Consider the following 24,896-nt stretch of genomic DNA (forward strand, 5'->3'; position numbering starts at 1 on the left):
GTAAAAAGAACGATGATGAAGTGGGAGTTTAATGTATTGAAAAGTACCATTTGTACTGTGAAGTTCCACAAATTGCACAAATACATTGGCAACAATTCAGTACCAGTATTTATGCAATTTTAGGGAGTTTGCTTCCAATTTTTAGAATTAAAGAAATAAATTAGCCAAATATGTTTGTCCAAGACTTCTGTTTTTGTTTCTGAGGTATTAAGAGGAAAACGTATTCTACTAATCTAATTTAGTTTTTCACTCGATTATTGAACATGTCACATACTCATAGGCAGGGAATACACAAACACATGTGCACAAACTCAAAGCAGTTTACATGCATTAATAAAGTGATGTCAGAGTGAGGGGGCTGCATAGGAAACAGCACCTGAGCAGTTTAGGGTCACATGCCTTCAAGGGCTCAGGAAGTGAACCAACACCTCTCCAGCAACCAGGCCAATTTCCAAACTTTTGTTCCAGACAAAACTGGTATTGATAGTTTGTTTTGTACAAGTATTGTATGGAAGATTAAAGTTCTGGTATTGTGACAACCCTAAAAGATACTTTATGTTACGATCTGGTTGAAGCAAAAACGGCAAAAACAAAAGATTTGATTGTTTGAATTATGACATCTAAAAGGTAACTCATAATGATGACTTTAAGGAGGAAGATGAAACTTCTTCCTCGTTCTCTTACAGCCAGTATTTTAAGTTACAACCCAATCCCTGTCCTCCGTCTGCCCTCTAACACAGAAAACACAATTATGTCGTCCTTCAATCCAGAAAATATGTGAAACGAAAAAGTATTACAGGCTGCACGGAGCAGCCAAGAAGTTATTACGTATAATTAGTTGTGATGCACTCAACTGTACTGTAAATAACGTCCAAATAAGCCAACTGGGAGTTATTTAATGGTGTTATAATTGATGGCATAATAGACCACGGTTAAATAGACATCTGTGCTGGATTTAAACCAACAACCCAAATCAGTTACTGGCAGAAAGCTCGGCGCAGCCAAAAAACTGGCTCAGTCTCACTCACAACACAAAAGCCTGTCAATGGAGGCAGCAGTTAAATAGTTGGTGAACAAAATGGATTCAAAATGAACAATTATGCCCAGAGAGAGAGAGACTAAAAAGTACATGTTTTTATGGAAGACGTGTGTATTATAGAGGCTGAAGTTGCACAGAATCTTCCTACATAAACTCATGTGTAAGACTGTGAATGCAACTTTTGACATTTGAAGGTCAAGTGTGAACGTAAAGGAAGAGGCTGTTTTCCTGATTTTTTATTCCTTCTAAATCACAACAGTAAGGTGCAGCATCACTCCAGGGTACGAGGAGCAGAAAAGCCATCGAGAGCGTCCATCATTGGAGGAAAGGCCACAAGAGACAGGAGGGGAAAAACAACATAAAGAAAAGAGATCATCACAAAAAAAAAGAAGCCTCCGTAACAAAGCCTGCCATTCATCCAACGAGCCTTTTTAAAGCTCTGCAGGCAGGGCCAAGCAGATAACCTCCACTGCATAGCCTGTGTGTCTCAGGAGATACACGGGCTTTTTACTTCCTCACACTGCCTGTAGCTACAGATCCCTCCAACTGTCCAGCACATAACCAGAGTCTTAACAGGCTGTCAGGGTCTAATGGGAATTAGCTAACCCTGAGAAGCAGAGAGGGGATGCTGGGGGAAAGTGGAGAGGAGGAAATCAAGAGTTCTATATGATCCCAGAGCACAGTAGAGGGAACATCTTCTCATCTAATGGATCCACATTGGTAAATCATATTTCATGGACTATTTTCAACATGGCTGACCCCCTCCAAAAAACTCTGTGAATCATCAGAAGAGGAGAACCCCAAAATTGTCAGTTGAACCCGGTATAATGATGAGGTTAAAAAACAAATGTGCAGGGGCACTGGTGGCGCAGTGGTTAGTGCGCGCGCCCCATGCCATGTATGGAGGCCATGGTCCTCCAAGTGGGCGGCCCGGGTTCAAATCCAACCTGTGGCTCCAAATGTCATTCCCTACTCTCTTTCTCCCTGATTTCTGACTCTATCCACTGTCCTATCTTTTCATTAAAAAGGCACAAAAAGCCCAAAAATAAATATTTAAACCGTGGTACAACTCCTCTACTGATATCCACTGTTATTGACCTTTCAGGAAGCTGCGATGTTAACAGTCTGGTAGCAGACATGCTTCATGCTGTACTGGGATTTTACAACCAGACATGACTTGTACAAATGTTTAGTTTTTTTCCAAGCACAGAAAAGGAATGGTTTGTGAGCTGAACATGAACTGCTCCTTGCTGAGATTAAAGATGGTTTTTCTGGGTACTCAAGACTTCTAAATGTTCCTCAGAAACAGACCACAGCTTAGACCAAAAGACAGATGGTTTCATAAGCCTGTTGTATACTTCTGTGTCAAATCTACCCGTAGTGGCCTACACTGCCATGAGCACCACACACTTGGTGGGTTTGTGAATCTGTGTAGCTCTGCAGTATTCTGAGCCATTTGATTCGGTTGGCAAAAGTACTTGTCTCGTGCATTTTTTTCATCAAGCGTTCTCGAACCCTGGTGCCAACATTCATGGAGACTCTCCTCGACCTGGACGCTCTTCTTTCTGGAGAATTTTGAAAAAGGCAGCGACACTGGAAATGTTCTGAATGCAGAAAATACAATGCTACCTAGCCCTCCAACCAAAGGGCCTGCAATTTGTGTTGTTGCCATGGGGGTAGTTCCAATTTTGAGGAGGTGCACATCAGGCTATGTGCGTATGCTTCTTCGTAGGTACAGGACACAAACCTATGGCATATGCTATGGTGTAGATTCAATACAGAAGTCTGCATCAGGCTTTATGTCACACACACTAACACATATGCTCATTGCTCACACATGCACATAAATAGACACAGACAGTGATGTGTCATATCCAAAGACAAGTCATACTCAGCTAGATGGCAAACCCTAAAAATATCAACCCTTTTCTCTTTTTCCTGCAACAGGAGACATCAGGAGTGACCTTTACTGCGCTGTAGCCAAGTCAAGCCCGTCCCGAGTTTAGAGAAGCACACTAACACACACAAACACACACACACACACCCTATGGGGAGTTTTTGTGGATGGTTGAACACATGAGTGCCTTTCTGTGCTGGCCCTCGGCTAAAATGAGAGGCGGGCCCAGGGAAGAACTATGTTTCAACCTTTAGCTTGTTTGGCTTTTGTGAAGAGCAGCCAGTGGCCTGTCAGCGCTGCCAATTAAAGAGGAGCGGTGAGGAAACCACACAGACAGGAAACTCCACAGACAGCAACGCTGGATGTACTGCTGTATGTTACGCCAAATTTTATAGACAACAACACTCTGCATATGGATGTCTTGTTAAATGAATATTTTTACATTTTTGATGGAATATTTTAATCAACGACAGAAAAAACCTGAACACTTAACGTCATTTTGAAAAATTAGAATAGTGAGGGCGATCCAGAACAAATTTACATTGAAGTTTAAAATGTCACAACAAGACTTGGACAACAGACCACTGTATCCAACTTAAGCAACATTTTGCTCCAATAAAAAACTGTTTTTACCCCCCAAAAAAGAAATAATCACCATTTGTGGCAATAAATGATTGACCGCAAAGGTTGCAAAGGTTCTGAGAGGTATGAAATGTTAAATCACTAATCTTCAATCCAGGTATCTACCATATATCAGATGTACATAATCTACAGATTACATTTTTTTTCCTGAAATACAAAATTGGAAAATTACATATTTTTTGAATTAGTGTGAGCCATGAGAAACAGGTCATTGATCTGTCCATCTACTAGCTAGTCGTTACTATTTTATTTTTGAGGTTACTTGCCTCTTATTCTCTATTTACAGATTACACAGGGGTCTCTATTTGGGAAGCATTCTGGTTTCTGTTTGTTGATCATTTATAGTCCTAGCTGTATTGACCAACACGTATCAGCAGGATTTGGTGTGTGCAGGAAAAAACAGTCCATGTGTACGGCTAAAATGGGGCAGAATAACATAAAGACCATTCTCTGTGAAGTGTGGGTACTACTTCAGCTGGGTTTTCCTAAATCACCAGTGTGGCCTTGTAAAAGAACAGCTGGACTTCACGATAAAGCCTTGCTACAGTCCCCACCTCTGGCTCATTGTTTTATAATAGAGCTGAGATTAAATTAAATTCTATAATGTCTGACAGGAGTCGAGGTACAGCTTAAGGCTGGACTCACAATTTACGGCCACTGAGCCCCGAGTGAGCTCCTGATGATCTGGAGAAACCTAACAAGGTGATAATTCATCTTCCAGGGGACGTTTTACATTTTCCGGTCGTAGAGATCTGCGAGGGGAAAAAGCCCCGGTGGTCAACGGCTAATGTCGGAGTCAGACAGTTACAGGACTTCTTTGCGAGACGGGCTAAATAATTCAAATATTCCTCAAACCTGAAATATTACAATTAGAACAGAGTCTTTGTCATTCTGAAATGTCACTCCCAGCAGGTTCTTTTCTTACATCTTTATTCAGCAGGTGAAAGCCTCTCTGCAAAGCCACAAAAGCTGAGTGTGTCTGTTCTAAAACTTCAATGTCAACACAGGATATGACCCGCTCTTGATTTAGAAATGAACTGTACCTGTTCCTGAGTCTCAATAGCAGCCGGCTGGTTATAGACAGCTGAGTTAAGCGCTGAGATATGGAGAGAAGGATTGGAAACGACAGGAGGACGGATGGATGCCTTGTCGCCTCTGGGTGTGTTTAATTTTAGCAAAAAAGGGCTAAAATTGTACACACTCTAAAAGGGAATGTACACACTCTCCAGGGACAGGAAGCTGTTCTGTTGGAGCTGATAAAACCTTAAAAGATACTAATACTGTCCCTCTAATCCCTGTAATGGTCACGCCATAATTAGAAGCAACAAAAGAAGAAGATAAGGACAAAGAGGACGAGATGGTTCGGATAAATTTGAGCATTACATCTGCAATTTTTAACTGACTTCACCGTTTATGACTTTGAGAAAGAGGGCGTCTGTGTTTATTAAATGAATCAATCACCTCTGCACAGTATTATCAACACTGCATCCAAAATGTCACAATCAGTGAGCCTCCAGAAAACTAGAGGGATCATATACAAACTGTATTTATAGGGCTGTGTTGACATGATGGCCGAGGCCGAGGCATTCTGCCTGAAATATTGGTAATGACAACAGTAACTGAAAAGCAGTTATAGAAGTGTAGACGTTGGTTGGATTAGCAATCAGTGCCCTTCTGGTACCCAATTAATGTGCAACTCTGTAGAGACAGGGCAGTTATTTCAGATGAAATCACAATATGGTACTTTTAAAAGTCATGTTTGATATAAAGTCCTAAACGGTTGCTGACGTCACGGATGCTTTTGCTATTTGCACATTCACACAGTCGCACATTCTTCTTTTAAAGAGGACATATTATCCCCCGTCTCCACCTTTTCAAACAGTCCCCTGTGGTCTAAATGAAACATCTGTGCTGTGCTTTGTTCAAAATATAACATGAATCAAGCACCAGAGGAGGTTTGTGACCCTGTATAAACCAGCTCTCTCAGAACGCTCCGTTTTGGTGTGTGTGTCTCTTTAAATGTAATGAGCCCCCCCTGAGTTTTCCAGGTAGACATCACTCCTCTGTTGCGAGTGCAAAAGCAAAAGTTTTGTTCTAGGCTGGGGGTGGAGTCCATGGGTGGAGATACCAGGAGAGGGGAGGGGATTTTTTTTAATCAGAATCCCACTGTGACATCACAAGGAGAGCAAATTTGAAATGGAGTATTTTTCTCTGTGTTGTAAGACTTATGCAGACCAAACGAAGGACTGGATGTGTTTATTTCACATTTTGTGGGTCTGTAGACACTCAGGTTACCCAAATAAATGTTCAAAAACAATGTCAAAGTGGATTTTTCATATGTCCCCTTTAAGGCTTACTGGATATCTAGGAGTCCTTTGAAACAAAAAAACTAACATAAGTGAAGTTTCAGCCCCTCAAAACGTTGCTTATCCTGCATGTAACTACTTTGTGTAATACAAGAAATATTCATAAGCCTAAAAAGCAACAAAAGCAGTCCTGTAAACAAAACACACAGTACAGTTACCGTTAAAGTCAGCTTGTTCCTCAAACAGCGGCTGAATCGAACACAAAGCAAAGATGTGTGTTGTACAGAGGAGCAGCTGCTTGCTAAGGTGACAACAACAAAAAGTGATAAGGCTGCCACAGGGTGCCTACTCTTATTGCTTTTTTAAATGACCTAATTTCCCCCATCTGGATGATGAGTTTAAAGGCCCTACAAGCATGAGTTATCAATCTTTTTACAATTAACAATAAGCGCCTACAGGAAGACAAAGTTTACTACCAAAGTTTGTTGGTTGTTTCTCAAATAGATCTAGCATCACTTGGAACAACGCGTAATAACTGATTTAAGATTGTTTGTGAATGTTTTCCATCCAATTCAAACCTGATCAGATCACACCCACAGACTCCTGATGAAAAACATGAACTGAATTTTAGGAATTTAAAGGCTTTAACGGTAACTGTACTGTATTTTTTTGTCTACAAAACTGTTGCTTGTATAGGCTTATGAATATTTCTTGTATTACAAAAAGTAGTGTTCATATAGAAAATCTCTGCTGTGACTACATCTATAACCTTTTCTTTAACAGTAAATGGAATAAGCCCATCTGTATGCACTCATTTGCAATATTACATAAGCTACACATCCAGGGCGACTTAATTGTCATCTTGACCTTTTAAACAATTTGTCAAATACCAACACAAGCGTTCCCCTCAGGGCTTTATTCAAACACAACACTCACTGTCTTGAGTATAAAGGATAACAATGGAAGAGCTTTTCATCGGGATGCTGAATCTGTACTTCATCGATGTTCAAATAGGATTAGGAGCAGAAAATATCTTCCTCGCCCTGTCTGTCTTTTTTTACGCCTGAAGTGTGATAAAAAACACATTTAGTAATTCTGTTTAGGAAGACAAATCCAAGTCATGGTTGGTTGTCTGCCAAAGTCTTTGGTTAATGAGATAAACACAGTTGACTGCCAACATTTTGGGATGATCTTTGGTTGGGTAATTCTCACCCTGGGAAAGAACTCATCTTTTTTTTCCATTAGCCATGTGCATGTTTGTGTAGATACCATTTTCATTAACATTTTATATTCAATGAATAGCTAAAAGGAAGAAAGAGGGAAAAGGAAACTAAGTAACAAGAAGGGGCTGAAATCAATAGAAAGATCTAATAAGAACATTTCATGACGATTCATCATTTCAGAGTTTGGTTGATTTTCTTTTTGGGCCAGTTTGCTTTTTTTGGATAGGACAGCTGAAGAGAGACAGGACATGTTGGGAAGAGAGTAGGGGGTGACATGCTGCAAAGGGCCAAGGTTGGGTTCAAATCCACGGTGGCTTTGATGAGGACTATAGCCTCTGTACATGGTAATCACAACATTACCGCAAGGCTATCTGGGCCGCGAGAGATTTTCAACATAATCGACAGCTGGTTCCAGCTTCTAAACGCTTTTTCCACGGTTTTGGACTGATTGAACAAACAAAGATGTCACCTTTGAGTCTGAGAAACGTTGGAGGACATGTCTTACTGTTTCATGATATTTCAAGAACTGAATATTGGAGAATTTATACAAAAAAAATGTACAAAAAGAGATGAAAATAATCTGTGAATGCTCGAAAACACAAAAAAGAGGAAGCCAGGGGTCAGTGAACAAATCTAGAGCGTTACCATCTGAAAGCTCAGAAGAATAGACTGTGTTTTCTGGTAGTGTTTGTCAGGAAAGCTGCAGAGTCTATAAGCCTTAAGCAGCTGAAAGATTTGAAAGAAAATGTACCCCCACCTCTGAAACATAGAAAACATAACAGCCCACTGAAACCTCCCTCAATCGGTACAAACATGCATCCAAAACACACTTGAGAAGCAAACAGCTGAGAGCACAGCTGGCGTCTGACACAGAGGAGGTTTGCTCCTACAGGGCATGACCACAGAGGGGACAGAATCAACCCCACACTCGAACACGAGCCACAGACTCTGCAGTCCTCCGAGAACACACGTGGGCTTGTCCAGGTGTAATGAAGAAAGAATATTGAAAACATGTTTCTTGAGTCTTCAGCTGGACATAACATTTTGACAACCTTAGTTTTTAGATGATGCAAATACAAAATGATGTGCAGAAGCTCAGGTAATATTTATCATGGTTACTTTGAAAAGGGACATCCTGAATCTTCTTCATACAGTAAGATTGTCATTTTGAATTCTCCCGGCTTGTTTGAACCAGCAGTCCAGCTCGCTGAGAATCAGGGAGATAGCCTCAGGTCTGTGAAGTTCATTGCGTGCATCATATTCCAGGTCAGGCTAATATTATCATCATACATGGCGTTGTGTTCTAAAGGAGTTTGAAACAGCTGTGACAAGGCCCTGAGGCAGGAGCTGTCTTATTTACTGATGGAAGTGGGTCTGCAGGAGCAATGACTGAAATGTTTTTTTTTCTTTGGTGTGAAACAGACATGACGGAGGGATGGAGAGAGGGAAACAGCACAGAGCTCAACACGCTAATCTAACAATTAGTATTCACACAGCTGCTCTCCTCTCTCTCGTCCCACATTTACATATGATAAATTCCGGTAATGAAACAGTGGATGGAATTTACTCAAAGCTGATTGAATTTCCTCGTTACACAATAGAAGGGGATCATTAAAAATGAGCTTGCAATTCCTCCAAACTCCATAATGGAAAAAAGACTCGGCGGGAATTTTCTTTGCTTGCATTTTTTCCCCCAAGCTAAGAAACTGAACTTTTTCTGATTTCACTATGCACTCCTGAACGGGAGGGGGTGCAGGGGATGTTCTGAGGTAAGAGGTGACGTAAAAAAAAGACGAGGAAGTAGCGGACGAGGCAACAGAGTCCACTATACGATGCTTTAATTAGAATATTTGCATTCATATCAATGCTACGTTTAGTTCGACTGCATCACAATGTCACAAAAGAGCGGAGAAGAACACACAACGGACGGACAGAAAACATGACGCAACTGGTTATTAACATGCAGGGAGATCGTAGCGGTCTCATGCATACAGTCTATGCACTGTGCACAGTTTTTTTCACTCGGACTTGCTTTGCAGTTTGTGTTCACACACACAGCTCCTCCTGGAAATATCAGGAGTTTTCTGCAAGTGTGAAAGGTCTGTGAAACTACAACATCATCCAAACATACTCTCCTAAGTATAACAAAAATATGTGTGCATGTTGCATGATAGTACTTTGAAAGCTTGAAGGTGTCTCTCAGAAAGAAGTTGATGGAGACAGACCAAAGGAAGGCTTTCATCAGAAAAGTCATCATAGTACCTGAATTAAATAAAACAGGCCTGCACCCAGTCTACAGCTGCATGCTTTCTTCCTAACATTGTGCATCTTATTTTTCAAAGTGCTGTCATCCTGTCACTCGTGTAATCTTGTGATAGTGCTACAGAAACATACGGGTAGAAACCCCCCCCCCCAAAAAAAAACAGCTCAGCTCTGTTTGAGTAAAGATGTGAGACACTGAAACACCTCAGGAGATTTGAAGCTCAAAAATAACTCCACATTATAAATTCTAATTTTTCATTTGTATGCAGTGAGGATTCAAAAGTGAGGACTAATGTAGGTCTGCTTTAAGACAGGAGACACACTCAGTAAGAAGATCCAGTCATTCTACTCTAAATAAAACCACACGACTCAGCATTAACACATAATGCTATTAACCAGAGCCAATCACAGGCTTGGGATGCCAATTTAGGGAAATCTCATTAGTCATTATACAACATAAGCTCAGGTTATTCAATGTGATACTGTAAACAAACAGGTGAACACACATGATCTAAAAGTGGACAGCTGGTGCATCCCTTGAATTTAATATTTCAGAGTGAGAGAGTTTATATGTTCTTTTAGAGTTGCAGTGTGTCGACTAGGCCAAAATGACATCAGAAGAAATATGCAATGTGCATTTACAATGTTCAATATCGCAATAACAACACAAGAAAAATATGCATGCATATTAGCAATAACCCACACTTTCTGTGGCTATTTGTTGTTATTCATATTTTAACAAGACCTGTGATTGCGACTGAATCTAAATAAAATCAAAAAATCAAATTTATTAAGGGCCAGAATTTTTGGTGCCGATATCGATATTAGGGAGAAAAAAATCAGATACGGACATAACGGACGATATCTCTCTTGGATCTATCATCGATCTGTAGAGATATCAGATATAGATATACACATTTATTGCGTTTATCCCGCAAATGCAGTTATCAAACACTTGTTGAAAAGATTGATAATTAAGACAAGATGGTCACTCAACTGGAAAGTAACTGCATCACAGCTAAAGACTCTGGAGGGTGGTAATGTAGTTTGTGATCCATAAAGCACCCTCTGCTGGTGACAGCCAGAAAGACAAGTGCTAGTCTAAAAGTAATATCGGCGCATATCTGCGATAAAATTAGCAGATACCGATAGTCACTTGATGTGTTAATATCAATGTTGATATTATCGGCTATGCCAGGTAGTTTGAGCTTCATGTGACTGCAGCTGTCATTGGGTGAGAGGCGGGGTTACACCCTGGACTGGTCGTCAGTACATCACAGGGCTGATGGGGCGCTGGTAGCCTAGTGGTTAGTGTTCACAACTTCACGCCCCATGTACAGAAGCTTTAGTCCTCCAAGAAGCTGGCCCAGGTTCAAATCTGACCTATGGCTCCTTTCCCGCATGTCATTACCCACTCTCTCTCTCTCTCTATGATTTTTCACTCTATCCACTGTCCTTTCTCTAAATAAAGGACGGAAACCTTAAAAACAAATAAATCAAAGGGCTGACATATTAAAGAATATATTATTGGTAAAATCATATGTGAATGTTGTTTCTGCTGCTGGCTTCATGGACACAGACCTGCACCTTGACATCAGAGGGCATCATTACAGAAACGGCTAACAACACTGGCAGAGACTTCAGAATAGATCAAGTACTAGAGAGTATTTTGGTGTCAAGAGACGTCTCTTATCAGCAGTGGAGGCACAGCTACTCCTTCACACATGAATGCCATCTTATCTCGTCTGGAGCTCGCTACGGTACCGCTCTCAACTGTCACATTCACAACCCAAGACGCTCACTCACTCACACACACACACACACACACACACACACACATGTCAATGCATACACACATGCACACATATCTGGAGCTGCAGGTATGCAAATAAAATATTCTAAATGATGATTTAATTGGGTCAATAGAGAGAAAGCGTTCTTCATAAATTAAAAATCCAATCCCCGCTCTTATTAATCCAATCAGCGTGAATAAATGAAGGTTCATTATGTGTACAAACACTCAGAGTACACATAAACACCATAAAAGCAACATGTGCATCGCTCTGTGACAGACTCAATAAAGCTCTTAATGCCTTTTTTAATCAACTTTCTTTTTGCTCAGGAGATTGTCTCCAAAGTGCTTTTTTTTCTCGTATTTTCAGTTCCACTTTGCTTTTGAAATATAAAACTCAAAGCAGTTTTATCTCAACACTTTTAAGTAAGCCATTCTCTTTTTCTCCTCAAACAATTAGGAGGAACCAAAGGCAGATTAATTTGATCACGGCATTACACGTTTGAATGAGTTTTACAGATCCTCCGCCATTGGCATGTGTGTCGTCACAATAGATCCTCTTTGTGTTGTGTGTGTGCTTTGGAGGCGTTCCTTTGAGCTCAGCTTAAAAGTGACACAATGTCAGCCAATAACACAAAACGGCACAACAAGAGGATCTACTTTTAATGATGTGGCTAAGAGAAAAAGAAAAAATATGATCATTCTCCTAGTTTAAAATGGTTCTAGCGCTGTGTATTGGCAGGAGTCAGACATCATGATAATACAGGGTTTATGATTGAATACGTATTATACTGTGATATAGTAAACAAGGAGATATATGGTGCCCTTTTAGAATCAGAACACTTCATAACACAAGCTCTATGTGGTTTTATGTTGCTGTGCTGGTTTATGTTTTCATGTTGGAGTCGAATAGTTAGAAGTGGAGACGGATAATAACACTGAAATCTAATTATAGGGGGTTTGAACACAAACACATATTTAACACTTCCTTGACTTTCTGAAGGTGAGTCATGACTAAATGTTTAAGAAATGTTTACAGAGAAACAATACCGAATAACAAAATCCTATTCTAACATTTTTTTAACACAGCTGTGTTAAATACTTGATTCTGATTGGCCAATTATGCATCGTTCGATGAAAGCTAGTTGAGCTCATTTTATGAAAGCTACAGCGTAAATAGATGGGCTGGATTATGTAGCTTCTTAAGTAGAATAAATAATGATTTTTAAATCAAGAAAATAATTACCAAATCAACAGTTTCTGATATATTATTGATTTCTTTAGAAAGTAGCCATGTAAGAAGCAGGATAATGCAAAGTAAGCTGATTTTGATTGCAGAAAGGAACCCGGATAGGGTGAGACAAGACACCCCTCTCGCTTTAACATTCTGCTCGCTTTACATTATCCTGAACTTCTTACATCCCTACTGCACACACACAAGGGCTGTGCTCAAAAAATCAATACTGCAATATATATCGTCATGAACTCCGCTCCTTACAAATACCTGTATCGATGCAGATGTTACAGAATCAATACGGCTGCACATCTGTGATGACAGTTTTTAAAAAGACAAAATGTGTATCGTATGGTGTAGGTTGTTTGAAATACCCAGCCCTAACACACACACCCAAACAAACTGGGGAGTGATCACTTGTCTCAGACTAAGTGTCTGTGAGTGCATGTGTTTGTTGTATTTAATAACAAAGCCCTGTACAGAGTAAAAGCAGCAGACACATGGACAGAGTGAGATGCCCTGCGTCAACACACTCATTAACACCCCGGCTCCAACGGCCCTCAAGTAGCACAAACAGAATATAAATATGTGATAAAGTTGACATTTAGAGGCAGCTGTAGATGGATGACTCCGACTGACGGCCAATTTGCCTGCTAATCTAAAAGGCCAGGGCCGCTGGTGGAGGGGACAAGAGATCAATCCTGTGTGTGTGTGTGTGTGTGTGTGTGTGTGTGTGTGTGTGTGTGGTGTGCACGGTCTCTCACTCACCAAATAGATTACTGGAGTGGCCTTGCTTGGAGACAGGCCGGAGCTCATTGGAACCCCAGGCGTAGCGCTTGTAGCTGTCCCACGCATGTTTCATCATCTGACAGGGAGGAAGAGGGGGAGGGGGAGGAGGAGGAGGGGGAGGAGGGGGAGGAGGAGGAGGAGAGGAAGGGAGGAGAAGATGAAAAATAAAGAGTGTTAAAGGGGACAATCAACTCTTACTCTGTAACAGAGAATTAACGAGTGTGGATTTCTAAGGCTAGTGCTCATTTTTAACCACATGAGTCCTTCAACATTATTTTTTAAGACGTGTGTTCAAGCAGTGTATCCGTTAAATCAGAGGGACATTCATTATAATGGAAACATATAAAGTACCCCAAAAAATGTAATTTTTATTTGAAAAATATATCAGACAATTAATGAGATTTCCACAAGTCCAAGGTGACATGCTCAAATATTTTCTTTTAAACAACCAACGAACCAATGAAAACATGGAACAAAGAACGATTCTCCACCTTTGATGCTCTGAGATTTCAATCTGGATACTAACTGAGCTAACTGGCTAATAGCAGCAGGTCAAATCAAGCAATTTTGTGCACCTGAACAAGATTGGAGTCCTTTTGAAGCTCAAATTAAAGTCACTTTCTTATCAAAGATACCTCGCTCTCTTGCAAACATGAATTAACAAAAAAATCCCTTAAAAAAAGTGGAATGGGGCTCTAATGATTCATTATAGTGTCAGTTTACCTAATGGTGTAATTCAGTGCATCAGGTGGTTAATGACCTAATGCCATGTTTGTCAGCTAACTGATGCATCAGTGTCTAATAAACTGGTTTTATCTGTGCTAAAAATCCAAACACACATCACACATGTAGGAACCGCCCTGTTCCCCAGCAGGGTTCACTGAAGTTTCATCTTACTGAAATGCTACGCTCTCTGGAGGCTTGACAGCAGCGTGAACACTACATATATATCTTTAGACGTTTGTTTCAGTGTCTTCAGTGTCAGGTTAGGCTCCTCCTCCTGCTCTGTATCTGTCTGTTCTGCTAATCCAGGTTACCGAGCCTCCTCCCCTCGCTTTCTAGATCCTGCCTCTGGATTAGACACACTAACTCCCTTCATCCTCATCCATCAGACAGAAAATCTGCTCACACACTCCATTGATCGGGTGCTCTTGTCATGTATAGGCCTTCTACTGTAACCTATAGCGTATAAGGGGTTCTGACTGACAACTTTCCCCACAATGGCAGCTTTGTACACCTGAATAATGTACACACACACACTCTCAGGGATGTGATGTGAAGCTGATGTACAGCCTTGTTCAATCCCCCCAGGAGGATCATATTACTGTACAACAACACAGCCTGGCAGTATGCATATCCTGTTGCAGGCGTATGCATGAATGTGTGTGCATTAGTTTGCATGTGTTGTGTTGTGCACAGTTTATGTTGTCACTGCTGCTGACTCAGTGTTGGTCAGCCCACTCGAGGACAGATATTCACACAACAAATAACTGTGACTAATTCAAAAGGCGGTAAAAATGGCCACAACAGGAAGTAAAGCAGTAGGTCAACGAGCCACTCATTCAGAGTTGATCGAGGGAACCAGAGTCAGCAGATAGCGATATAGAAACATAGCTGTGATTACGTTTGGTGGAGCTAGCAGGATATGAAAGCAGCAGGGACTATTTACAACAGAAACTAGATGTTTTGTTATGACAGAGAGAGTAACCAACAGCTGGACACTGGTACCAGTATCTGTTCAACTATGAAAAAGGTACCCCACCCCCCCAAGCAGGAAGCCAGAGTGGAAATGTGGTTTTCAGTAACGCTACACCATCCCACCTGTTTCCCAGCCATTACACGTACAAGGATAAGAGCAAGAGAAGCTTAAGTGAGGGCGCTATAAAATATGAATGAGTTTTTAATACCCACACGGTGAGAGGCTGCACTTTATTACAACTACCATTAAAGGATCTCCACAAGATGAAGTGGAGCCTGTAGACTTCAGAGACACGCTGATAAGCTCTGTCCACAGGTTGCTGGTTTCATTCAGCCCACCTGTTCCACTACGAGTAGTTAGTAAGACATGCGGCTTGCGCTTGTTGACTTGTTGATCGTCGCTCTGACAAAGTGTTTTAAAAAACTGAGTGTCTGTGCACGTCTACTAGAGGCAGCGTGACATCTTAAAATTGGCTGATTGCGTCAAATCAAGTCTTAACATTTATTTTAAAAAAATGAAATGCAGTTCAATTGAAGTACCTTACCCTGCAACCTCAAAATGTGAGCACTATTTTCTTTTAATTCATGTCCTTTAATACATCTTTTTTGGACACTTTCACGCCAGATTTTTGTTTGGCTTTGTCTTTAAAAAGGCAGAATTCCTTCACTACGAATGCTCTGCAGGTGCATATTCACAAAACAGTCGAAAAAGAGGAATACAAAAACTGACACACTTGTGTGGTGCTCCTGAGAGTTTTTGCTCTTTTATTTGTATTGTGAGCAGAACTAACAACGCATCAGGAGGTTGCATCATACACGCTGAAGAGGCCCCTGTGCGTGAATAGACTCTGATTTCATGCTTTTCAAGGAGCAACTGGTTATTAGATCGCAGGGCACAAGGGAGTGTGTGCTAATTATGCTCCAGAGGAATAGAGGGAAGCATAATTAGCACAGTTACCTCTCATCCCTTTAGCTCCATCTGCATGTCGTCTCTTTAAGACAAAGACGCGCTGATAACCACAAGCACATAAGCATGTTACAGGCGTAGTGTTTGAACATCTGCAGGGTTTAGTGTTGGTTCAACCCTCCCTGACAAGAAGATAGCTTCACATGTGCCCTTGTTTTAAAGCAACACTTACTCACACTCACAGAGAAACACAGAACAAAAGCCACTCGGCTTGCATTTCATCTCCCACACACATCAAACGGACAGCTAACGATAGCTTCCCTCCATTTAAAACCCACTAATTACAGCTAGTGAGCCTGCTAATTACCGCTCCTATATGCATGTCACATTAAGAGATCTAACTCTAACACTGTTTTTTCCTCTCCGCACACGCTGCGGTGCAACACATGTGAGGAACACTGGAGCTGATCCAAATTCTGATCAAGGAGTGAACAGATGAGGGATCAAGATGACAGGACACGAAACAACAGAGAAATTACAATGAAAAACAAACTAGTGTTGGATGTTAAATAAACCCAGTGGTAACATAAAAGGCAGATAAAAGATTTGAGAAACTATAAAGCCGTGTGGGTTTTGGGGTGAATTTTTATGACTTATCCTTCAAATGGCAAACCGTTTTGATTAGAGCCTGACCGATAAATCAGCCAGTCGATAATAAATAGGCTGATATTAGCACATTACACAAATATCTGCATCGGCCGATTGTTATCTCCAACATGCGCAGATATTAAAAGATTTATTCACCAGTCAAATAGCATTTCATTTAAGTATCATTGTATTGCACTAGCAGTTCTCTTTCACCAGCAGAGGGCGCTGTATGGATTACAACAAGCATCATCACTCTCCAGAGTGTCAAATGGTGATGCACGTACATGTGCAAGTTATTTTCCAGTTAAGTGATCATCTATCATCTATCTCTAAAGAGCGAAGATAGATCTAAGAAAGATATCGGCCAATGTATCAGGTTCTCATTTTTTCTCTCGCCTTAATATCGGTATCATCCTGCAGAAATCCCGTACTGGGCCCTAGTTTTAATCCCCAGGTGCTCATATATGGATGCTTGCAAGTCCCCTCTTTAGTCTTTCATACAAAACAACAAGGAAGTGTCTGTTTCTTGATACTCTAAAGCAATTCCCCAAGTAACATCTGCTGTTCTTTGTCCCCTTGTCTTATTTTCTTTTTGATTTGTATCTTTGTTTTGACTCATTTTTAGCTAAATTGTAAAGCACTGTAACTCGTTATTGAAAGATATTAGCAGTTTATATGGACAACAAATTATTTTTACCACTGACTTCAGACCAGCTTCTACAGGTGTCAGCTTCATATTTAAGTCAAGTACAGATGTTGGTACAGATTAAATGATCACATGATGCACGCATGGCTTCACACGTGTTTTATGGGTTATGACACATTTCTGCAGAACTTGGAGGTGTTACACTGGAATCCCATCCTGTTACCTAACGTCATAAACCAGTAAGTAAAATGTTAGTTACCCCTCCCCCCCCCCAAGGTTCAATTAAGGTAACAGTTGGATCAAAAACATGTCAGTCCGGCCTCGTCTGCAAACACACTCACATACCTCCATGACATCTTATCACCCAATACAAGAGGAAACACCCGTGTCTGTGTATCAGAGGATTTAAGAGGATGTGTGTTTCTTTTTTACTGGCTACACCCGAAGAGCACGTGATGTGTGAGTCAGAGAAAAACAAACTGTGAACTTTAGTTTGGGATTATGTCAACAAGTTTTTGGACCCGACACAGTGCTGGAGAACTGAGTCTGCATTGTGTGGCTGAGTTAAAAAAACAACTGAATTGACAACTACATGTGTTTTATAGTGAGGTGCTGCTTGGTGAGGCTCGCAAAATGTGGAAGCACTGTTTAACACAAAGTAGCTGATATGAACTGAATTATCAACATGTTTGGATTGTAAAATGCTGCACACACATCTTGTGCGACACACTGTGTACACACCACTTTGATATCTGGGGTAGTAAATGCTGTTATTTTTATTTTTGGATATTCAACATACAGGAGTGTTTGAATTTCCATGATCAAACTTCCTTCTTCCTCCTGACTTGGTGTTGAAGCTGCATGTTTGTGATACAGACTGTATGAAACATGGACTATAAACTGAGAAGCCTTATTTCTGAGAAGCCTTATTTCACAACCCAAGAGCCCCCTTTTTACAATTTTCTTAGAACTGTCACTTTATCGGTTGACACGTCGTTGCTCTGTACTTCGGCAATAACAAAGAAGAAATGCAAGAATTGAAGATTTGCACAAAGAAAGATGACTGAATTTTTAAGCAAAAATGTTTTCTAATTTCAATTGACTTGAAGCCCACTGCTTGGACGACTGAAGATGAAGCATTATGTGGGACACGTGTACATTTATGGATCCACAGTGACATCAGCCATTACTCTCTAAAGAAGTGTTATGAAGCCAAACTATGGTGGTCACCATATTGGAAATGCTATCACAACCTAACTTGACAGGATCGGTCTAGGAAGAGGAAAATAGATAGAGCTGAGGCGGGCCTTAAGCCTCCTTTCAAACAGCTTAAGTCAAATCAGCCACGCCCATGATTATGCAAATGTGTGAATAACTCTTGGGCGTAATGAAATCAAAACAGATATTATTATTATTTTTTTTTTTTTAAATCACCCACATACGGTGTGAACTAATCAAAACTGAGTTATTGATACCATACTTGTTTTCAAACCAGAGTTTTAAACATGTTTATTCCTGCTGTAAAAGTGGGCATTTTAATATAGGACCTAATGAGGATTCCTTTGGCTTTAGCAGCCAGCCTCAAGTGGTCACTAATGGAACTGCAGATTTGTTTTTCCACTTCTGCACTGACCTCAATTTTCCACACCAAAGGTTTCTGCTTGGTTTGCACACATCAGTTTTCTTTTTGTCTCCAAACTACCATTTATGTTTTGCCACCGGATTGATGCAAATTCAGAATTAGACACAGCACTCAATTTTGTCTCGGTTCACTCAAAATGCAAGAGTGGCAGAAGAACTAGATATTTGACGCCCCAGTCCACATTAGTCCTGAAAGACCTGGGGAATCCATGTGGAATACAAATCAACTTTAATCTGTGACATCACTATTTCCAGGATAAGAAAGAAAGGAGAGGATTTGAGACAAACTGTCTCCCTGCCAGAGCTCATGTGTGATCTTTAAGCACACAGAGGGGTGAAGGCTAAGTCGTTGGGAAAGCTTACATTTCACCAGCTATTGGTTAAAGTCCTTCTCATATAATGACTCATCTCTTTAAATGAAGTTCAGTCCCCATAAAATGGAGAAAAACATGGCAGAGCAGTTTTATCAGATAGCATAGCCAACTGGGAAATGCTAGCAAGCTAGGTTATCTGTATTTGCCTGTATCTGCTAATGACTGCAACACAGCTCCCACGTGAGCTATTCATCTTATCTTCAGAATTAATAATTGGCAAATACCGGTAGCACAAAATCCCTGTTAATTAAAAGGTGAGAGGTGCCGTTCCATAACTTAGTGTGTAAATCTAAGTGTGTGTAACTCGACCAAACATTCATGACTCTTATTGGATTTAATGCTCAGGATCCCTATGTGTTGACTCTAATTGGATTAACCGCGCGAGGATTTTCGAGGCTGACCGCTGTTATTAGGATCCGGTGGCTGAAGCTATTTCAGACACACAATGGCCGTGCTAATTGGCTCTGTGTTTAAGGTGCAGTGGCTTTCTAGGACACCGACATCAAGTCCAATCAAGGAGGAAGATCTCAAGCACGCACACACACACACCTGCTCGTAACTCCGGAGTGTGCAGTCACACACGTGCAGGCTGAAGGGTGAGATTATGTGGAACAGCAAGGTTGCAGGAGTTTGCCGATAGTCAACTTCTCTCCTCTGCGGTCCCCGTTGTTCAAACTCTTCTCTCAGTCTATTGATCAGCCTCGGGTAAAGCACTGATAACCGTGTTGTGGGATGAAAAACAAGCATACACACACATCTAACAGCATACATGCACACACACACACACACACACACACACACACACACACACACACACACACACACACACACATACAAATGTTCAGCCAGCCAGATGCTCATTGTAAACCATTTCTTGTCAGCAGGAGCGCTAATGGAGGAGAACCTGGGTAACAGCATGCTAACATGTAGCAGCAGGGAATAAAAAGACAAACTCTCAGACACAAAATCACTAATAAGGTGTGAAAATAGGGTAACACTGATGTTCTCGCACTAAAATTTAACTTCTTCACGCTCTTTTCCTTTGATTATTTGAGCATAAAAATGGTAAACCTACTAGTTACATTTTAATTCACAACAAAAACGTACCTTAAATACCACAAACATGATATAGTTTGAGGATAAAATATGAACTCAATAAGGCATCTGAGCCTAAAGACCGTATTCAATTATAACAACTTCAACATTTATTTTCTCTTCTGCAGTTAGAGATTTAAAACCTCTGCTTTCAATCTCTCTTCATGACTTGCAGGATAAAGTCTTAAGACGCAAATTCTCTACTTCAAACCTATAAAATCTAATTAAAACATAAAACAGGAAGTGCTCACAGGAATGGCTGGTCTATTTCTCTGTATTGTCTCTGACTGCTCTCAGACAGATTCATGTTTGTCTGAGTTGTTACCTTGGTGTCTGCCACTTTTAGAGAGAGAGAGAGAGAGAGAGAGAAAGAAAACTTTAACAATAACTGTAGAAATAAAAACAGGAAAAGGGATGAATAAGGGCACAAGGGTTTATTTATCATCTCAGAATTATACTCAAGAATCCACTAAAAGCGCATTTAGATATGAATCATATATTTTCTACAATTCCATTTGAAAATATGTTCAGTTATTGTCTAACATATCTGGTATCTTTCATGTTATATTACCATGGCAACAAACCATTTACTGCTCAATGTCCATCTTTAAGTTGTTTTGCATTTTTTGGCATAGTGAGGATTTGGTATCTGCATGTCATTGGTGATCTACTTTTTGTTTCTTTTACTGTTAAATTGTGATAATGTTCATTTGCGAGTTTTGTAACGCAACTGCTGCTCAATCATTTCAGTGGGATATATTGTTGCAATTGAAGATCTTTGTTAACAACAACAGCATAATGTTTTACTTTTATGTTAAAGAATACATTGGACGGGAATACTAACAGGATTTATTGAAATGAAAACAACAGGAAACAAAACTGGAGCAGGGAGGACATTCTGCTGCTGGAAGAGGAAACAAAGGAAACAAACAAAAGGGGCAATTTGAAAAAAAAAAAAAAAAAACTCTATAGGCCTCAATTTAAATGTGCAGTTACAAAGAGCAGCAGCTGCTAATAGTAGGCTAGGCTGCCCTATCTGAATAACACAGATTGCCTCAGATAATTATTAGAGAAACATCTGGAGCTCTCAAAGAAAGAAATATGATAAATAGAGTTAAATGTAAAGTTTGCAATAAGTAGGGGTTCACTTTTTACACTGTTAGCTCTTTGTCTGGGGTAAAAAACTGTACATTTGATGAATAACACAGGAGGGGAGTTTCTTCCAAGCTGTGTAGGTGCTTAACTGGGCAGCAGGACGAACAGCAGAGTTCAATATGTGTAATTAAATCAACAATGGCCCCAAATCGAGCAGCATGTTACCACAGGCTAGCACTGAAGGACTGAAGTTCACTGATGACCCGTTTAGATGTCCCCAAAAAAGAGTGTGTGTTTGTACACACACATTAATGCACACAGAGGGATGATGGTGAACCATTAACTGTTGTGTAGCGATCCAGAGGTAAATGACCCGGATTGCTCCGGGGTGCTTTCAGTTACCTGTAGATGAGGGAGTGTGTGTCTACGTGTGAGTGTGTGTATACGTGTGTGCGGGGTGAAACAGGAGATGTGTGTGAGTTCATACAGGGGCGGCTGAGTTGAAAGTGAAGCTGAAACTGATGGTTTGTCTCAGGGGAGATACTTGTGGCTAACGCCCTTGTAACAGGTGCATTGTGGTGCACTGTGTCGGTCTGTGCGAGAGAGAGAGGGAGAGAGAGAGAGAGAGAGAGAGATAGATAAATATAGTGGGTGAGGGGTGAGTGAGAGAAAGAGGGCTGTTAGGTGACAATGTGGTGGTGGGACAGATAAGGACTTCATAGAACACACACACACACACACACACACACACACACACACACACACACACACACACCCCCTGCCAAAGACGCGTCCCCAGTGATTGTGTGGTGAAGTGCTGAAGTGCATGATGCTGCCACCTCAATGAGAGGATGATGAAGTCAGAGAGAAGAGGGGAGAAAAGGGAGAACTGAGAGAGACAGGAAGCAGATTTAACTGACAAACGGCCGCAGAGATCATTCAGAGTTCCTCAAATACACTGAGGGAAATTTGAGATTCAAAAACATGTTAGCTATGTTTTAAAAAAATAATAGTCGTACAAGCTTGTTCGTGTTACGATGATAGAGGAATGAAAAGATGCACCGAAATGAGGAAAGAAAAGTGAAGTATACAGACAGAACATGTATCAGGAGAGAGACATGAAGAGTATTTGGCCTGTGAGGATTGTATAAAGTACACAGCAGGCCACTATTGATTTCTCACTGAATCTGTCAGTAAAGTTGGAGCAAACTTTTTTAAACATTACTTTGAAGTCAAACTAGATTTTCGAGCATCAGAAAAAGATTCCACTCAAATGTCACAGAGAATCAGATTAAGGTGTGCTTTGGGTCTATTGTTCGTCTCAGTGTGAAGAACGGGAGTTTTTAAAAACAGATAACTTTCTCTGACAGATAGACGCCCAGCTAAAGTCTGCTTCTGCTCTACGTCTGTGACTCAAAACTACGGCTTTCTGTCAATAAAGCCACTTTTGAAAACCTGTAACATTAAGATGAACTATGAAAGCACAAACATAAATCAATTCAATTTCTGTTCATACCATTCACAGCAGTTTGCTAATACATGAAAGTTCCTGTTTATCTTTTAGACACATGAATATAAACAGCTCTTTTGGAAACATACAGCAGGTTTCTGCAAGATGAAATCAAATAGTTTCACATGGACTCTACTTCATTACAGCAGTTGGCCGACTGTTTTTTGCCAATTAAAATGCATTGGGTCAGTTCTAGGTAGGCAGGCAGCTGCAGGTTCTTCCCTTGAAGAGGTGTGACTGCAGAGCTGCAGGATCCTTTAGGTGTAACGAGACTTACGACTGGTCGGCCTGCCATGTTGTTGTTCCTGCTCTGCCTGACTGAGTGAGTCCAAGAAAAGGTTCACTGCATGCAAGTCTGACTACAAGAGCAGGAAAAGGCTGGAGATTGTGGCTGAATGATATTGGAAAAAAGTGACATGTCCAATGTGTCTTTGGGGAAGACACTTAACCCCAGGTTGCACCTGTGGCGTGCGTATGTGTGTGAATGTGTGAGTGTGACCTGCGGTGTAAACACCCTAAGAAAAGTGCTATACAAGCTCAAGTGCATTTGACATTTACCATTGCGGTATTTTTCCTCTTTGGGATAATATCTGGGGAAAACTCTATTTTTATTCTCATTGAGTTTTGTTCTGTTTATAAACTGTATTTATTTTAATTACATTCTGTGTCTTTAAACTACCATTTGTCACAGGAGCCTCCTATATATTGGGATTTATTGGGATATAAAGAAAAACAGGATGTTATTCCAAACAAATGCAGAGAGTTTCTATAGACTTAAATATTAGAAAAAAAACATTTGAATCTGACTATCATGATTAAATTATTTTGAACTTTAAGTCTCTTGATCTCAGGCCGGCACTAAATTGGGAAAAATGCAATGCACAATAATAATAAAAATGATATTGTGACTCTGATATGAAGTGTGATAAATAAACTTATAAAGAATCTGTATAAGCTTCAGCAAAAGCTGGCTGCAATATGATTTTGGTGAATCCAAAATATATCAAGATTTTTTATTTCCCCCAAAATTTGAAAATCTGACAGCCGGTTTGACTTCTGACTTCATGAAACTGCTGTGAGAGCGAGTTACATTTACACATGCTGAGTGAGAAGGCAGTGCGTGTTTGCATTAAATTTGTTTTTTTCTTGTTTACTGCAGTAAATGCAGACCTCTGCGATTTATTTAATGCAAACGCTCATACAGCGATAACAATAAAATTGAGATTTATTGTGCAGACTCACTACAGAGTTTAACATCAATAACTCATTCATATTTAATCCTCAGGGTGAAAGAAACAAAGAGAAAGACGACAGTAGGCATGCCATCGATTCCACCAGAGGTTACAATTGATCGAGTAGGAGCTTGTTAGCCAAAGTTTTTTTTTCACAAGGTGGTTGATCTGTCGATGCGGTTGCTCCGAGGTTGTTTACCAGACCCGACTGTGTTTGTGATATCCTGAATTTTATCTGTCTCTCTCCAAATCCGCCCCCTCTCTCTCTGTGTGGGGATGTTAGAAACAGTGTGCACCTCTGTAAGAAAATATAAAACTGCATCTCTGTCAAGCCTATCTCTGAGCCCAGACAGTCGCCGCTGTGAGTCCACACATGCAAGGGCACAGCTATGGAAACACACACACACACACACACACACACACACACACACAGTCTGTTAGGGGGATAAATAAGGGTGCATTAGGCATTCACTATGATCAACTTGGCGAAAAATAAGCTTAAAAGAAATAAAGCTTCTTGCGTCATCTCAGTCATACTTAGCAGAGTATTCATGTATTTCACAGAACAGGAATGTAATATATTTGAGGAGAGAGGGAGGAAGCGCGGTTTGACATGTTAAACATCGTGAAATAGAAATGACATTTTGAATCGTGCCAGAGCCTGAGGCTGCGTCTATATTAGAGAGGAGGAGACGCTGGGAGCCTCTATGCACCATTACACCACTTATGCAAGGACACTGCTGAGAGCCCTGGAAAAAGTCTTATGTGGAGGAAAAAAAACAAACACGTGGAAAAAGACACATGAGAGCAGATAACATTATACAAGGCATGTTTTCAGGTGAGATAGGGTAGGAGGGGGTGGACTT

General features: G+C 40.5%; 1 protein-coding gene across 1 annotated transcript in view; it reads right to left on the reverse strand.

Moving 5' to 3' along the window:
- The window catches only part of man1a1 (mannosidase, alpha, class 1A, member 1), a 156,172-nt gene that overhangs the window by 100,291 nt on the left and 30,985 nt on the right, over positions 1-24,896 (reverse strand). Inside the window, exon 2 of the mRNA XM_061051620.1 lies at positions 13,164-13,260. Coding sequence (XP_060907603.1) covers positions 13,164-13,260 — 97 coding nt within the window. The remainder of the gene's footprint in view (positions 1-13,163; positions 13,261-24,896) is intronic.

This window comes from Labrus mixtus, chromosome 12 (genome assembly GCF_963584025.1).
Source record: "Labrus mixtus chromosome 12, fLabMix1.1, whole genome shotgun sequence".
Lineage (NCBI taxonomy): Eukaryota > Metazoa > Chordata > Actinopteri > Labriformes > Labridae > Labrus > Labrus mixtus.